The sequence below is a fragment of the Nuphar pumila genome, chromosome 5, assembly GCF_984573655.1.
Source record: "Nuphar pumila chromosome 5, dmNupPumi1.hap1.1, whole genome shotgun sequence".
NCBI classification, from domain to species: Eukaryota; Viridiplantae; Streptophyta; class Magnoliopsida; order Nymphaeales; family Nymphaeaceae; genus Nuphar; species Nuphar pumila.
Genome location: NC_143253.1, coordinates 123612258 through 123631141, shown reverse-complemented (window position 1 = coordinate 123631141; position 18884 = coordinate 123612258). Strand labels below are relative to the sequence as shown.

Genomic DNA, 18884 nt, shown 5'->3' with positions numbered 1-18884 from the left:
ATTCAAAGACTACCCATGGACCATGGTTATGCTGCTTTCTCATCTTCATTTGTGAGGCAAAAAAGACGAACAGGGCATATTTTGCATGTCATGAGAAAGGAAAATAGTAGGACTTCTAGTGGCTAAAAGTTCCCCAAATCCATCAGATTCTTCTTGGTGAAAGAATTGATAATTATCTCCTTCCCAAGAAGGAAACCAAACTGGGAAAAAGAGATCAGTTGGTTGATGTGAAATACCTTCTTTTTTCCACTTTTTTAACAATTCGTCTTTCTCAAACACGATGTTGGATTAGAAAACTTCATTTCCAGAAACCATTTGTCTCTTGATTTTTCCAACGGCCACTTCCCAAACAGAGCCCGGAAGACTAAATAGTAGCACAGTGTGTAGAATAGAAACCAACCTGATCAATCAGAAGCCTTGCACGTGCAGCACTTGGGTTATTTGTAGGATCTTTTTGGGAATCCCTTTGCATGATGTCAAAAACTCTACCATGAAAATGACAGTTTATTATTAGGTAATAAGCTTAGTAAGAGATCTACAATAAAAAGGAGTTTTGCTGGTAAATATTTTGAGATGATGAGCATCATGATTCATGAATGCTCACTTGGGGAAATTATCAACAAAAACATTCCTGAGCTATCCTGACCCAAGTATGAATTAGGATCATCACACTTTAAAGCATACAGATTCTATGGCATATTGGCATCCAAAAGGAGAGAGAAAATTACATGTTGCATTGCCTACAAGAACCATTGTTTGCTGCTCCTTTAACCACACTAATTATTCTGGATTAATCCATTTTTCATTTAGGCAAGTACTTAAGAAAATGGAAAAAATAAAAACAGTTGGCTAAATATTGTGCTCAATCTATGAACTATTTCCTGAATAAACTCTTCAAATTTCACGAGTGCTGACTTTAACCCAAATCAATTGTACCGGTGATAGTATGGAAGCATTACATTTAAAAAAACAATAGAGAAAAAATGAAAATATAACAACATTATCACTATTTTCTGAGAAATTCATTTTTTGAGTTTCAGTTATGAATTTTTAGTGCTATTTACACCGTTTCTAAAGCAGAAATCAGCAGGAAGCAATATGGGAATTGGAATCAACAAGCAATTATTTCAAATTTTTAGAGGATTCAGGAAGCGGGAAGGGAGCAGAAAGCACTATGGAAAATTGTTTACGACGCAACAGGTGAAATCACGTGAACATAAAAATCAGGTCTCTAAAGAAAAACCCTCATTGAGATATTGTCAAGACTGAATTTCTGACTAGTTTAACCATGCATCTGCAATGCTAAGATGCAATTTTGACATGAAATATTGATCTAGAATTATGAAGATATATTTCCTTAGAACTGCCACTTATGTCACAGGGACTCGCCATAGAGACCGCCGCACTCAAGTCGACGTGACGCGATGCAACGCGGGTGCGGTCAATGTGACACTGGGTGAGGTCAACCATAGGGTTGTTTTTGTCCAAAATGGACTCGGCTCAACTTTGAGCGAGTCCATTTTGGTTCATTAAAAAAAGGGAGGGGCTCGAGAGTACCTCAAGAATGGATAAGGGTACCTCAAGCCCCCCACACCCAAGTTTTTTTAAAGTGTCGCATCGTTGCACTTGCACTCGCACCTATGTGACATAGACTCAAACAACAACAACAACAACAACAACTACACCTTCATCTCAAAACAATTGGGGTCGGCGATATGAACCAAAAAAGAAAATCATTCTGGGTCTTCCACATGAATCCTTCTCCTCCAATCATTTTTATCCAATGCCATGTCCTCGGTGAGGTTCAAAGCATTCATATCCTTTCCTATCACCTCCATCCATGTCTTCCTAGGCCTACACCGACCTCTTTTAACTAATATATTTTCCCATTTCTCCATCCTTTTAACTGGAAGATCATTAGGCCTTCGTCGAATATGTCCAAACCACCGTAAACGATTCTCTCTCATCTTATTTTCAACTATGTGACATAGACTGCCACATAAAAAAGGTGTATTTCCTTGGTAGAAAAGAATGAATGGTTCCACAAATATACCAAGAATTTGGCTTTTAAATTTCGAAAAAATATCACCAGATTGAAATATTTGTGACATGAGAAACAGGAATAAAACTCCCATTCTTTTTAGTGTTCAGAACCAATATTTAAGTGCTCTAATGCTCAAAAGAAAGTGTTTAAATGCACTGTTATTTCCAATATTTTAGTTTTTGATCCTTTTTAAATTTGGTAGGTGTATCTTTATTCATTTTCTTCTTCACTTTTAGATCTTCCTATTTTATATACTCCAATTTGACATTATTTTTTCTTTCTTTTTCCTACAAGGGGGTATGGATGCACACTATCTAGATAAATGGGCTAAGCAGGGAATTTTCTACTGCAACACCTAATGCAAGTTCCCACTTATCCCATTTATCTATGTACAAGGTGTAAAAGTATCTCCGACAAGATACTAAGATCAAGACCTTAATATTCTTGATAATAAACCCGGCACAAATGCACAATAAGAACACTTTAGAACACTTGTGCATAAAAGCACAACTCACAAAAACTCACAAATGCACAAAGGCATAAAAATAATGGAATCACTTTATTGAGCACTTGGGCTTTGACTCAAAGCCATGGAGAAATACAAAGGGGAGAACCCCTATTTATAACAACACAAAGGGGGCCTTGGAGGGGCTCCACTCATAGACGTTGGAGCCCCTCCAACGTTCACAAATGTGACCGTTGGAGGGGGCCCAACGTCTATGTTAGTGGGCCCCCCAAGGTACCTTTTGGTACTTTACATAAAAGAAATAAAAAAACAAAAAAGAAAGAAAATAAAAATAAATTTACAATCACATTCATAAAGTGAATGTGCGTAAAACAGAGGAAAAGACTAAACTATCCCTATGGCTAAACAAATAGAAATATATATTTTATATATATAATAAGTAGATACATATACATATATATTAATATATGTATATATATTACCTTATATATATAAAATATATATATTACATTATATGATTATGTACATAATTTAACACCCCCCCTCAAACTTAGGGCAGGATGACCGAGAGTTTGATAAGAAGGAAGTTGAAACGCGGAGCACACAATGCTTTAGTGAAGAAATCCGCCAACTGATATTCGGACGTGACATATGGAAGGTCAATGATTCCTTTGAGGTACACCTCCCGAACATAGTGACAATCCATCTCTATGTGTTTGGTCTGCTCATGAAAAGTGTGATTTTTAGCAATATAAATCGCACTTTTGTTGTCACAGCATAGCTTGGTAGGCTCTTCAATTGTGATACCCATGTCTTACAGCAACTGATGAATCCAAACAATTTCCATGGTAGTAGTCGCCATGACACGATATTCAACTTCAGTTGATGATAGAGACACCTTTTGTTGCTTCTTGCATCTCCATGAGATCAATGAGTCTCCTAAGAATACACAAAAACTAGTGATGGAGTGACGGTTATTTGGGTTACCTTCTGTTAGAAAGTGACTTGGAATACATTGGGTTCAATAATGAACCCATACTTATGCACGTGGAGTGCAAATATACCCATTAAAGGGAAACAACATAAGCACATAATGTGCTAACACATAAAACCCATAAAAAGGGAAAAATATGACATAAAGTCATAAGTTGCATATCATTGAAGAATAATGGAGAAGGGGTAAAAACCCCATTACAATGGAGCATAAGCTCCCTCTAGGATTAAGAAATACAAAGGGGGAGACCCCTATTTATAACACAAGAAAGGAGCCACCTAGGGGGCTCCCAAAGGAGTCGTTGGGAGCCCCCAACGGTCACATTTGTGACCGTTGGGGGCTCCCCAACGACTCTTTGGGGAGCCACCCAAGGTTGTGCAAACCACGAAAAAGGAAAAAATAAAAAATAAATTTAAAAGGAAAATTACAAACATATTCCCAATAGAATATGCGTAAAATAGTGAAATGTCTAAACTACCCCTATGCCTATAAATAGAAAAATATATATTTTATATATATAATTAGGATAATACATATGCATATATACCATATATGAATATGTATTATGCTTTATATATATAAAAAATATATATATATATATATATTACAAATGTTGAATGATACATTTTAACACCCCCCCTCAAGCTTTGCGTGGGGGAACAAAAAGATTGAAGACGGCAAGAAGGAGAATCTCAAAGCTTCAAGAGCCTTCAGTACGAATGCCATTGTAAATGTCTTCCTCCAATGTCTTTATCGATGAGCACCTTCTATCCAAGGTACTTCTTTTCCTCTTATCTTCAGGATCCTGAGAAAAAACAACAAAAGAACAAGTAAACAATATCTTTGCACTTTACTCAAAAAAGAACATTCCTAACAAGGTGCAAAAATTTATGCATAATAAGATGGTTACTTTAGCATGAACCGAAGAAATTTAGAAAACCAAAAGTTTCTAAATCATACATCATGTTAAAACAAAATGAGCGGAAGCAAAAAATATGTAAAAGTAAATTGCAAGAATGCATAATGCATTCATAAGGTCCACCATTGGACAAATATAACCCCATAATGGGGAATAACAAAATGGTCCACTAAGGGACACCACAATAAGCCTACGAAGAGGCATGATATACATAAACATTATTGAATGAGGGCCCAAAAAAGCCATAAAGAGCATATGCATATACTTATCATGAAATGAATTAATACTCAAAGAACTCATTAATGATCATGCTTCAAACATGTAATGAAGTGCCAAACAAGAGAAACAAAGTCTCCAAGCATACTTTAGGCAAAATAAACCCAAAAGTTCACAAGGTTTTAAAATCATTTATGAAAGACATACTTAATACACATTTTGCATATAAGGGTGGCAAAAACAATAAGCACTTAATATATAGATTAAATGCTAAGAAATCAACTTGATATGCATATCAAAAATATGATTTGCTTGAAAAACACAAGTCATGAATGAAATTTTGCAAATTTCACCAATAGTTTATCCATTACAAACATCTTCCTCATTAGTCCTCCAAAACCCATAAATCAAGTGTATAAGCTACTAGATCAAGAATATAAAGCCATTAAAGGCCAAAGACACACACAAAGGTGTGTAAAAGAACCTCTTGTCTACATATAATAATACTTGAAATAAGTGCATCTACGACAAGAGCAAGAGAATACATGCCAACATGGACTAAAAAGTATCTCTTGTCTACGTAAAAATACACTTAAAACCAAGTATGTTCAGCTACTAGAACAAGAGTAATAAGCCAACCATGGGCTAAAACACAATGCATATCTTGTCTACATAAGATGACACTTGAAATGAGTGAAATAAGCCAACCATGGGCATACATCTAAGCGAATAGAACAAGGACACAAACGCCAACATAGGCTAAAAATCACACACCATGGTGTGAATCAACGTGCCTTGTCTACATATAAAAACACTCAAGTCAAGTGTGTTCAGCTACTAGACCAAGAGAGCAAAAGCCAACAAAGGGCTAAAAACACACGAAGGTGTAATAAAATTCTTGTCTACATATGATGACACTTAGATAATGGGCATAAAAGGAAAAGACTTTTGAGGTAATAAACTTGTAATGAAAATAAACCTCGAATGAAACAATATTCCTTTTAAAAAAAGAATACTCATAATAACATTTTGGAATAAATGCAAGTAAAACGTATCTTCAACAAGATACTACAACCGATAAAATAATATTCTTTAGAACAAATGTGTGAACATACACACCAAGAACACTTGTGAAAAAACACAAGAACACATGTGCACAACGAGCACAAAATACGGAATCACAAATGTGCAAATGCACTCATAAGATTCATAAACAAATAAAAGGTTGGGCTATAATCCCAAAACATCTTGATTTTAAATGTACCTTAAAACATTTAAGGTTTCAAATACCATATGTCCATCACATTTACATAAAAGCATCCATAATATCAATGGCACAAGAGAAAAAATGAGTGTCATACTCATAATTAGAGATCAAATAACAAATCATTTTAGAGTCCCAAGGTGCCCATAACTCACCTTAACAACCATCTATAATATGGAAGGTGGATAATCTAAAAATGATACAACACGAGGTGCCCATAACTCACCTCGACAAACATCTCTAATATAACAATACTAAGGCCAAATAAATGATGCATTAAATAGCATGTGATGGAAAAACATAAATGCCACAAAAGGGCAATAAACACATAAGGAATCATTTTCCAAATAAAAGTTTTTACAAAGAGGACCGATTAACCAATTGAATCAAAGGTCCAATATAATCCATCAAAACAATTTTGCATAAACACGAATTATGCTTAATCTTCAAAAGAAGTCTTGTACCAAAAAAGACTTATTAAGCAACAAACACAACAACATAAAGAATTCATCAAGACAATCAAGCTTTTAATCAAAGAAATCATAAGAACCGTAATGGTTCACAAAGAGGGCTTTAACACAATACTCAAGGAAAGAATATTCAAAAAACACTTGAAAATTTATAGATTTGGAATGAAATCCCATACAACAATTTTAAAATATTCTTTGATTGTGATGAGATATGCGGACACATACAAAGTGCTATAAGCACTTACAATGATTTAACAAGAACTCAATATCTAAATTCATTATATTTTTCACAAAAAGAAATGTGCATAAAGGCTCCATAATGCAAAAAATGTCTACGAAGAGACAATACACATGTAAGCACACAAGACTTTATAAAAGATGTGCACGAAGGCACTCATACAATACTTGAACAAATACACACCAAGGTGTAAACAAACATGCACTAAGGCATGTATATCATAAAAAAGAGGGAATGCATACAAGCGCAAAATATTTGAGAAGCAAATGTGCACAAAATACAAAAATACACAAAAGTGAGTAAGTATGCACTTTATAAAAAGAGCAATGCTTGAAATTCTCAAATTTTAATTATGTAATTACATGCTTGATAAGTGCAATTGAGGACAAAGAAAACCATATTATGGCCAATGTAGGCATCTTTAAAGATATTATTAAGAGGTTTCGAAACCTTATGAAAAATACAAACCAACAAGTTTATAAGGATGAAAAATGAAATCATTTATACCAAAAAGGATGTAATAGATGAACTATGCACTCTATGTGGGAAATTACTTTTAAAACAATCTTTCCTAATGGTTTATCATAGATAATTTTTCAAAAAAAGAAACATTGAAAAACTTTTTAGGAGTTCTTATAAGTCATCATTAACAAGAACTACTTTAGGATTCAACAAAGATTTTAGATGTGAGAGATTCTCATATAATGATTATATCAAATTTTTCAAAAATGCACTAAAATCCATAATCAAGAGGGGAACTCGAATCAAATTAGGGTTCATATGAGAGTTAAAAAATTTTAAGCAAAGATCATTATTTTAGCAAGAAATCATATATATAATTTTTAAAAGTTAACTTATAGGTCAATCATGAAATATTTATATAAGAACTATAAATCTCACATAATTGAAGGTAATTTTTAAAAACATAAATTACTATTATATGCGATGAGTAGTTCGAAAAACACGAATTTTATATTTGGACAACAAACGATTTCACCAAATTTAAAAGGAGATATTTTCAAAATATATGAGCACACGAAATGTGAAAAGAAATAATTCAACTATCATGACCATTAAATGAACAAACTATATGCAAGAAACATATTTTCAAATGCATAATACTTTTAAGAAAAGGGATACATACCGAATAACTTCAAAAGCATAATACTTTAGGAAGAGCAATGAATACTTCACCATTTCTTGAGCGACACGCTTTCCGTTGCACCAAAGGACAACCCCATCGTGACCTCGCTTTGATACCATGTTAGAAAGTGACTTGGAATACATTGGGTTCAATAATGAACTCATACTTATGCACGTGGAGTGCAAATATACCCATTAAAGGGAAACAACATAAGCACATAATGTGCTAACACATAAAACCCATAAAAAGGGAAAAATATGACATAAAGTCATAAGTTGCATATCATTGAAGAATAATGGAGAAGGGGTAAAAACCCCATTACAATGGAGCATAAGCTCCCTCTAGGATTAAGAAATACAAAGGGGGAGACCCCTATTTATAACACAAGAAAGGATCCACCTAGGGGGCTCCCAAAGGAGTCGTTGGGAGCCCCCAACGGTCACATTTATGACCGTTGGGGGCTCCCCAACGACTCTTTGGGGAGCCACCCAAGGTTGCGCAAACCACGAAAAAGGAAAAAATAAATTTAAAAGGAAAATTACAAACATATTCCCAATAGAATATGCGTAAAATAGTGAAATGTCTAAACTACCCCTATGCCTATAAATAGAAAAATATATATTTTATATATATAATTAGGATAATACATATGCATATATACCATATATGAATATGTATTATGCTTTATATATATAAAATATATATATATATATATATATTACAAATGTTGAATGATACATTTTAACACCTTCCCAATCAGAGTCAGTATAAGCAATTAATTTTAACTCAGAAGAGGAAGATACAAAAACTCCCTTATTAAGAGTGTGCTTTAGATATCTTACGACACATAAGATAGCACCCATGTGAACAGAATTTGGTGCATGCTGAAACTGACTTGCAGTATGCACATCATGTGAGATATCTGGTCTGGTAATACTTAGGTACATCAACGAGCCTACTAGTTGCCTGTAGGGAGTAGGATCGGAGAGAAGAACACCATCATCGATCTTCATTTTAGCTCCTACTATAGCAGGAGTTTCACAAATTTTGTCGTCTGTAATACCTGACCTGTCAATAATCTCAGATGCAAGCTTAGTTTGAGACAAAAAATATCCTCTATGAGAGTATGCTACCTCAATACCCAAAAAATAAGTTAAGAAACCCAAGTCAGACATTTCAAACTTATCCTTTAAAATGGATTTTATGCTTTTAATCCCTTTAGAATCGCTTCCAGTCATAAGCATGTCATCCACATATAGAAGTAGAATAACAATCCCTGCATTAGATTTTCTAACAAACAAAGCAGTATCAGTGAAGCAGGATGAAAAACCATTTTCTAACATTACGGAGTTAAACCTATCATACCAAGCCTTGGGGGCTTGTTTCAAACCATAAAGTGCTTTTCGAAGGCGAAACACTTTTCATTTAGGAGACTCCATTCCAGGAGGAGCATCCATATATACTTCTTCGTTTAGATCTCCGTTTAAAAAAACATTATTAACATCCATCTGATAGATGTTTCACTTATTGATTGAGGCAACGGTTATAAGACATCGAACGGTGACCATCCGATCTACTGGGGCAAAGGTCTTCTCATAATCAATCCCATATTTTTGACCATATCCTTTTGCAACTAAACGAGCCTTGTATCTCTCAAGGGACCCATCACTCTTAGTCTTGACCTTAAACACCCATCTACACCCTATTGCTTTTTTGTCTTTAAGTAGGTTTTGAAACTCCCATGTCTTCGCTTTTCTTAGAGCTTCAAGTTCATTATTCATAGCGACTATCCATTCTGGACATTTTTGTGCTTCCTCGAAGTTCCTAGGTTCTATGTAAGAGTGAATGGCGCTTAGACAGGCTCTATATTTAGGTGAAAAAGACTAATATGAGATGAACCTAGAAGGAGGTTTTCTTGGTCTTTTGGTTCTACGAAGGTTTTCCTCACCCGGAAGAGTAGTCTCACTATCATCATATCTTTCGAGGGCACTTCTGAAAGTATTCCTATCTCTATGAGAGTAGGTTATGGGATCTCTATGCGGTTCTTCGTTGATATGTTGATGAAGCGTTGAGGGCTCAGAATGGGTTTCATTATTACTTAGGTCATTTTGATTTGATTTGTCATCACTAGAATCATCATCTTCTGTCAATAAATCAAACAGAAATGAATAGTCTATATTTTCGTCATTAGATTCAAGTTTTTCGAAACCACTAATATTTTCCAAGAAACTAACATTTCTATAAACATATAGTTTATCACTTTTAATATCATAGCAACGAAAACCTTTTTGAGTTTTAAAATAACCAAGAAAGGCACAAAGAATGGCCTTAGGGGAGAGTTTGTCATTTTTATCAGTAAGGACAAAACACTTACATCCAAAAACTCTTAACCTGCTATAATCAGGTTCTTTTTCGTATAATTTTTCAAATGGGGAAATCTTGTTCAAGTTTTTAGATGGAAGTCTATTTATGATATAGACAAATGTAAGGGCTGCCTCAGCCCAAAGTTTTTTCGGAATGTTTTGTGAAATGAGCAAAGTTCGTGTTGTTTCAATAATATGCCTATGTTTTCGTTCAGCCAACCCATTTTGTTGGAGAGTTTTAGGACAAGACTTTTGATGAAGAATACCATGATTTTCAAGATAACTTTTGAATTCATTGGAAAGATATTCGCCACCCGAATCAGTTCTAAGGATTTTTAAATTTCCATTGAATTGATTTAAAACTATCATATGAAATGTTTTAAAAGTTGAAAAAACTTCATGTTTATGTTTAAGAAAGTATATCCAACTAAATCTAGTGAAATCGTCCACAAAGATAACATAGTATAAGAACCCTCCCTTAGATATCACCAGAGCCGGACCCCATACATCGGAGTGAACAATTTCAAAAGATTTTGTTGTAAACATGGATCTTTGAGAAAAAGGAAGACTTCATTTTCCCAAGAATACATTCATTACAAACAAAATTTTCATTACAAAGATGCTTAATAAAAGGCAAATAAGAGATTTTAACAATGTTGGGATGATCTAATCGCTTATGCCATACATGGATATTTTTGTTTTGAGCAACATTACAAAATTGATTCTTGGGAATTTTGAGAAAATCAACATAGTAGAGGTCTCCTCTCCTAGAGCCTTCCCCAATCAACTTCCCGGACTGACGATCCTGTATCCAACATTTATCAGAAGAGAATTTTATATCGCAACCATAGTCCGAGAGTTGAGAAACGGAAAGTAAATTTAAGTTTAGTTTTGGTATAAGACGAATTTTTGGAATAAAGAAGTCTTGTTTTTCAAATTTGTCCATTCCTTTAATTTCAAGAGGTGTTCCATCCGCCGTCGAGACAAAAGATGGAAGAAAATTTTTAGAATAATCAGAAAGAAAACAAGGACTTGGAGTCATATGAAATGAAGCACCGGAATCTAGAAGCCAAGATGTCTTACCGAGAGAGGAGGAGGATGACATAGCGGCTCCAGAAATGCCTCATTTGAGAAGAGGTTGAAGAGCATCCATAACTTGTTGAAGCGAAAGAGACTCATTTGATGAAGAAGGTCGTTCCTCTGATTGGGATGCTAAAGCCGCAGCAAGAAACTTCTTTCATTTGGGACAAATGGGTTTGATATGACCCGGTTCTTTACAAAAATGGCAAGTTAACTTGCTATAGTCCCTTTTTCCATATCGATCATTTCCTCCTTGTCCTTGATTTTTGAAGTGGGGCGGTTTGTAGGTCTTCAAATTATTTCCAGGTCTTGACACAGCATTAACCGCTTCATAATCATTTTGAGAAGGTGTAGCAAGGATGCTCGGATTATTTTTACTAATCCCCATACGGGTTTCCTCACCACTTAGCTTGGTGATAACATCTTCAATAGAAGGAGATGTGAAGGCGGATAGAAGAGAGAACCGAATTTGCTCAAATTCGGGTCTAAGACCATTTAGAAAGTTGAAGAATTGATCTCCCTCTAGTTGTTTGTGTCTTAATTCAATAGCTTCTCCGCTCCATTTTGGTTCAGCATAGCAAGCTCGTCCCAAATAGATGATAGTTCGGCAAAATATTTCCGAATAGACAAATCGTTTTGTTGAAGAGTCAAAGCTTTCTTTTGGAGATAATATTTGTGAGATAAGTCCCTTGAAGTATACATTTTCTCAAGGTACAACCAAGCTTCGGAGGCCCTTTTAAACTTAATGATGTTGGCATTGATCTTGGTTTCAACAGATGAAAAACTCCAAGACAAGATTTTGAAGTTCTTCATCTCCCACTCATCATGCTTTTTGGAATATTCTTCTAGGGCCTTTTGTCTATTTTCACCTTCAAGAATCTTAATATCCCCTTTCTCTATGATAGTAAGTTTGGGTTCGGGTTCCGATATGGAACCTTGAACGTAACCCCAAAGGCCTTTCCCTTTGATATGGGCCTCCATATTGCCGGCCCAAACATAGTAATTCGAACCACCAAGTTTAAAACCAAGGGAGAAATGGGAGTCTTTTTCACCCATTAGAGAGGAAGAAAGATAGAAAATAATGTGTACCTTAAAGGATTTTCAAACCTTTCTTGACAAAAGTTGCTTCTAAAATATTAACCGAAGAAGATGGTTAACTCCAAAACTTCACCAACTTGAGAGCACGTTTTTCGAGGTACTTTGCAAGTGAGAAGATGCACGATCCTCCTTCTTCAACGAGGCTTTGATACCATGTAAAAGTATCTCCGACAAGATACTAAGATCAAGACCTTAATATTCTTGATAATAAACCCGGCACAAATGCACAATAAGAACACTTTAGAACACTTGTGCATAAAAGCACAACTCACAAAAACTCACAAATGCACAAAGGCATAAAAATAATGGAATCACTTTATTGAGCACTTGGGCTTTGACTCAAAGCCATGGAGAAATACAAAGGGGAGAACCCCTATTTATAATAACACAAAGGGGGCCTTGGAGGGGCTCCACTCATAGACGTTGGAGCCCCTCCAACGGACACAAATGTGACCGTTGGAGGGGGCCCAACGTCTATGTTAGTGGGCCCCCCAAGGTACCTTTTGGTACTTTACATAAAAGAAATAAAAAAACAAAAAAGAAAGAAAATAAAAATAAATTTACAATCACATTTATAAAGTGAATGTGCGTAAAACAGAGGAAAAGACTAAACTACCCCTACAGCTAAACAAATAGAAATATATATTTTATATATATAATAAGTAGATACATATACATATATATTAATATATGTATATGTATTACCTTATATATATAAAATATATATATTACATTATATGATTATGTACATAATTTAACACAAGGGTGCACCCAGACAATGTGAAAGAGTTGACCAGGAAATCTGAGTATGACAGATATTCAATTAATCATGAGACAGGCAGTCCAGTGGAAACCAAATGTTACAAAAAGAGTGTCAGGCGTCTATGCTCTCAAGTACAGGTAAAAGCTATCTGCTTCACAAAAATCTGACTGTCAAACAGTGAAAAATTATGGATGACCAACCAAGATAAAGATGAGCTGACCCATATCATCATGTAATCAGGAATCCAGACAATGTTTGTGAAGAAAAGAGAGAGAGAGAGAGAGAGAGAGAGAGAGAGAGAGAGAGAGAGAGAGAGAGAGAGAGGCAAAATTGGCTTTTAAAACCCTCCAACAATAATATTAGAACCATATCATTCTTCACATCCCCAAAATGCAAAAGAAGCACCAGAAAAAGAATTATATTGATAATTGCAATCTTCAAACAAGGGCAGTTCATTTGGACAGGTTCCAGTTATATGTGTAAGAAGGAATCTAAAGGCATGTGGCATTTACAGTTGTAGAGACAAATCTGGCATATTATAAGCAGTAGTCTTTCATGTGAACTACACAACTAAATCATGATTTGAGGTCAATATCTGAATATACGCAAACTAGAAACTGTATGCAATCATTCATACAAGAACAACGAAGGAGAAATTTACCGGAACACATGTGAATTAGGCTTAATGAACAGAACCCATTTGCATAAATATAGTCAAAACAAATAATGGATAAAAGTGAACCACAAGGGTAGCCTATCTAAAAATAAATAAAAAGAACCAATTTGGTGATATGATGACATGAAGATTGTCTTTGGACTCCACAAAATACTTTCATCAACATGATCTTGTACCAGTTCTGAGAAGCCCATTTGCCATCAAGTTAGCAGAAATTAAACAGCACATGTAGGTGCCCATTTTAGTTACACACTGAAGAATTTGAATGGGAAGTTCCAAGGAACTCATTTTTCATTGGAATTCATCTTCACCAAAACCAAACATAGGCTAATTAAAAAAAATCAAATCAAGTCAAAAAAAGAACAGAACAAAGACCACACAAATAGATATTTTGCACACCTTTCAGCAATTCCGGAGTAAACATCTGCCGGCTTCTCCCCAGCGACCAGGTTCACTGCAGCTGCTCCCAACTGAATATAACAATTATGTGGTATGCAATATATCAGATACAGTCTCACAAAACAAAAGTTTAAGCACCACAATAATGTTACAACTTTAATTAACAAAATAGGTATTTATTTTTCAATCTAACTAGTATATGAATCCTAAAGATGTATGTGCACATGAGCAATATATATAGATATATATAATATATATATATATATATATATATATATAGAAAGAGAGAGAGAGAGAGAGAGAGAGAGTTCATAAATAACACTTCTTCATTCTCTGATGTCAATGTATTGCAAGGACAAAAGGCAAAACTAGAACTCTAAACATGTTGAATGCTAAAATAAAGGGGACAGTCATGAAGCAGCAAGCAGCTCGGATTTTAGTAAAGGCAAGAGAATTGTAGTGCAAAAATTATAATATCGTGTATTTTTACACTTAGTTAAATTTGAGATATTTGTAAATTTGGCTAAGTATAGAAGAAAAATCAGTAGATTCTCGATTTTAGGCCAATGCTTTGGAGTCTGGGCTTGGCCCAGGTCTCATTGTCAAGGCCTAAACGAGCCACTCAAAACGTGAGAAGAAATTCTATTTTCGACCTTTAAATTCGCGCAAAATTTAGATTATTTTCGGACAAATTATATCGTTGGATGCGTCTCAAAATTCTGAGCATAACGATATTTTATTTTCCTCAATTCGGGATACGGTTGGCCAAAAATCGTATTTTTCGAAAAATGAGTAGTTTGTCGATTCGGATCCGGATTTGGATCAGATTGGATTTGATCCAAATTAATATGGATCTGAATTTTATCCAAGACCCATATTAATCTGGATTTGATCCAGCCCAAGACCCATTTAGATTTTTGAGATGGATTTGGATCTTGGATCAGGATCCAAATCCAAATCAATGCCCATCAAATTTCCAACTTTAAATTCATTAGATAGCTTTAAATTGGAGTTATTTAGTGTTAAGAAGTCTTCTATGTTATTAAAATAACTTTTGGAAGCTTCTAAGTATTTATTAATTGATTAATATTTAATAATGAATTAATTAATTTTATTTAATTTCAAAATTTTAATTTGGCTTTGGTTTAGGACTCTTAAAAGAGTCCTTAAACATTTATGAAAGCCTCTAAGAAGGTTTTAGAAAGCCTATTAAAATAAAAATTTGAAAAGTCAACTTGAAGGATTTTAAAATTTTCGAAACTCTCAAGAGAGAAGAGAGTTCCAGGTGGAGCTGCACCGTCTTCTCCAGCCCATCTAGAAGGGGGCAGCGTCCCCCCTAGAGTTCTATTAATAGATTAAAAAAAAAGAGAGAAAGAGAAGGAAAAAAACAGAAAGAAAGAAAAGGAGAGGAAATGAGAGGAAGAGGAAGAAGAAGGGAGCTTTTTCTCCAATCATCCATCGTTTTTATCATTAATTTCTTATTCTTTTTCGATCTACGATCAATGTATGGGTCTTTCTCTTGTTTCGAATGAGAAAAAGAGCATGGATTCAATTTCCATGCAGTGTTTTAGTAGAAATCCATGTGGAAGAGTAAATTTGAATATTTACTCTACAATCTATGATTAAAATGAATGTATTTTCATCTTTTCGAAATTTATTTTGGGAATACACACACACACACACACACACACACACACACACACACATATATATATATATATATATATGTGTGTGTGTGTGTGTTGTGATATGACAGCCATTCTTTATACTACTTGGAAAATTTGATTTAAAGGTAAGATGCTATGGAATCATGGATCTATTGGTCGTTTATGATTTACCATTAGGTATTGCAGATCATGTTTAATAATAGTTTCATGTTATTATGAGACAAATCATGCTGTATATTGCTTTCATGTTTAGGCAACCCAAGAATCTGCTGTTTTAACAATATTTATGCATATGGATTCGTGACCAGGTTCGGTTTAAAAGCAAAAAAAAATTATATATGTACTTGGTATTGCAGGTGTAGTGCAGCTGGGCGGCCTTGCAGCCCTGCTGAGTGTTCGGCTGGCCAGACTGGGTTCTGTCAGGCAGAGTCCAGCCACTTGGCTGGACTGGTGCAAGCCTGGCAGCTTGCCTATTTTCCAAAAAAAAATGTATAAATGCTAGGTTTTTATTTTCCTGCGAACATGTTCTATGAGGCCAACTGACCCACTGTTCGGCTGGGCAGGGTCACGAGCTGTTACAACCCAGCCGACCTGCTGTTCTTTACTTGCAGAATCGTATACTATCAATATAGCGCTTATTTATTCATTTTACTGAAATAAGTTCACCTGGAATAATTGCACTCAATCTTGGTTAACCTTAGCACTAATTTTTGAAACCTCAAGTCAAATTTTCAGTTTAGGACATAACAGCTTTCTACAACATGAAGTTTAATAATTGGTGATAGAAATTTGTTGTAAAAAAAAAGGACCATTATTACCAAGTTGCTTGCTTTGTTGCCTTGATAACAACCCATGTCACAGTGACATGCAGAGATGACCTTCTTGTAATGAAATGATGGTCTTCCACGAATGCACTTGAATCACTCAAAAGAAGTGTCTCAAAGACACTTTAGACAAGACCCACAAAAGGGTATAAATGAAATAACATAAAAAAGAAATAATAAAACTTTATTAATAACAAGAAAATGCTTAACAAGCATTGAGAGTGATTTTATGATGCACAGCAGGATGGACCTGGGTTCATACCGCGTGACTCACGTAGGGGACTGGATTTGCACTTTGGGAATCGGATCCAAGCAGTGGATCCAATTCCCATACTGGTTCCAAAACGTGGAGGGGAGGTACCACTGTGTACCAATGCCAGGCAAGCATAGAGAGTATGGGTTGGACCGCTCCAGATCCAACAGCATGCCGGAGCAGCATCGACATCGGGTCCGGGGCTGGACCCGCTACCCGGATCCAGCCAAAGTCTTTAAAACCCCTCTAGGGTTTTGTGCGCAGGCAGAGAACATTAAGAAGTGCAGCAGCTTTGTTCCTTTTCAGCCGCAGTTTCTTTTCTTTTCCTTCTTATTACGTTCCCTGTTATTCATTTCATTTCATTGGTTTTCCTTGTTAGGTTAAGGTTTAAATTGGTTCTTTTACTTTTCATTAAGTTGGGTTCTGTGTTAAGTTGATTCTCATTGAAATAAAAATAAAGACAAAGCATTCAGTTTACACCACCGAGTCGGTGGCCTGTTCTCTGCCTCAACTCCAGTTCGTTACCCACACTGAGATCGTGGATTCCTTGGAGCCGGCCCCCAAGCATTCCAGAAATCCGGCACCTCCACTGCATCAAAGTGGTATCAGAGCACCAGAATCTCCTCCGTCATCGGCGATATGGTTCAAGAGGTAGGGAGTGATCCGGCGATCGGAAACGAGCAGGAGGTTGCCAGCAGCAGTGATCTGATGCTGCATATGCTTCCGACGATGATCCGAATGGAGGAAACCGTGTCGAGGATGAACAGAGACATAGTGGGCATATCAAAACGACTGGACGGAATGGAGGATCGACTGGTCGCCCTCGAAGCATAGGGAGAGGGGCGCACAGCATCAACCCAAACTCAAGGGGCAGATCTGGGTCGTCAGCCGGTGCACGCTTAGCCTGTCCAACACCAAGTTCCAACGTCCGCTCTCCCTCCCTACTTTGATTTGTCTCCTCCGCTCCAGACGAACCACAGAGGTATACCGCCTCCCTCGGGTGTACCCCTTTCTCTGCAACAAATCCCTGCGGCTGCACCGCAGGCCAGACCTGTTTTTCAGGACCCCAGCTCTACGCTGGGTCCAGTCGAAGGTCCAGGCCCGTGGCCGCGAGCTGCTGGAATGATCCCACTGGGTGGGTCGCGCCAACAGGGTCCCAGCAACTCGCTGGGCTTGGTTGTTGATCCAAGCGTGGCGGCACGACCTGGGAAGGTAGTCTTTTTTGAGGATTCTGTGCATGGAGGCAAGAGGGTCCAGACCCGAGTTCTAAAATACGGGGCCCAGGCCCGGGTTTCGGGGACCACCCTTTGGGTCCCCGGGAGCGGGTCCGAGTGTCGAACCCTTTAACCCGACTTACCCAGTGGGATTGGATTCGCAGGTCGTCCCAAATCCGACCCGACCCAGTAATTTTGAACCTCAAAACAGACCCCTTACTAACCCAAACCCCTATCGGGCCTGGACGAAGCTCCAGTTTGGATTTGAGCCGGGTCAAAACCCGACCCATAATCATATGGATCGTGGATCGAGTTCAAACCAAGCCACTTATCCCCACAACTCTATCCCCAGTCCAACCTATCCATATCTGGGTCCAACGAGTAGTTTAGGAATAGACCTGATCCACATCCCATCGGGCGAGTCAACCCAACCATATATCAACCAGACCCTGTACCCAAACCTAAACCAACCTATCAACCCAACCCTGTACCCAAACCCGAACCAACCTATCAACCCAACCCTGACCCAGAATCCAATACAATATCTGACATAACCCCAGTATCCTAACCTAAACTCATGTTATGACATCCCTACCCACCAGCCCCATCCACCTTACCTTGGACTTCCTGTCATCCCGGTGCCCCAACGTCGGCCGCAAATGGTTCCCGCCCACGGGCAAGCCAAACCGAGGCAGAATCAGCAAAGATCGACGCAACATGAGCGTCGACCACCTATCGGTGGAGTTCGCCAGCACGAACATCCAGGCGAGCAGTACCACACAGAGGGTGATG

The 18884-nt window shown here is 36.7% G+C and overlaps 1 protein-coding gene across 1 annotated transcript in view; it reads right to left on the bottom strand.

The window, feature by feature from the left end:
- LOC149838509 (DNA-directed RNA polymerase 1B, mitochondrial-like) overlaps positions 1-18884 on the bottom strand; it is an 83525-nt gene that overhangs the window by 4750 nt on the left and 59891 nt on the right. Inside the window, exons 11-12 of the mRNA XM_090006625.1 lie at positions 14135-14205; positions 401-485 (exon numbers count right to left, since the gene is read on the bottom strand). Coding sequence (XP_089862751.1) covers positions 401-485; positions 14135-14205 — 156 coding nt within the window. The remainder of the gene's footprint in view (positions 1-400; positions 486-14134; positions 14206-18884) is intronic.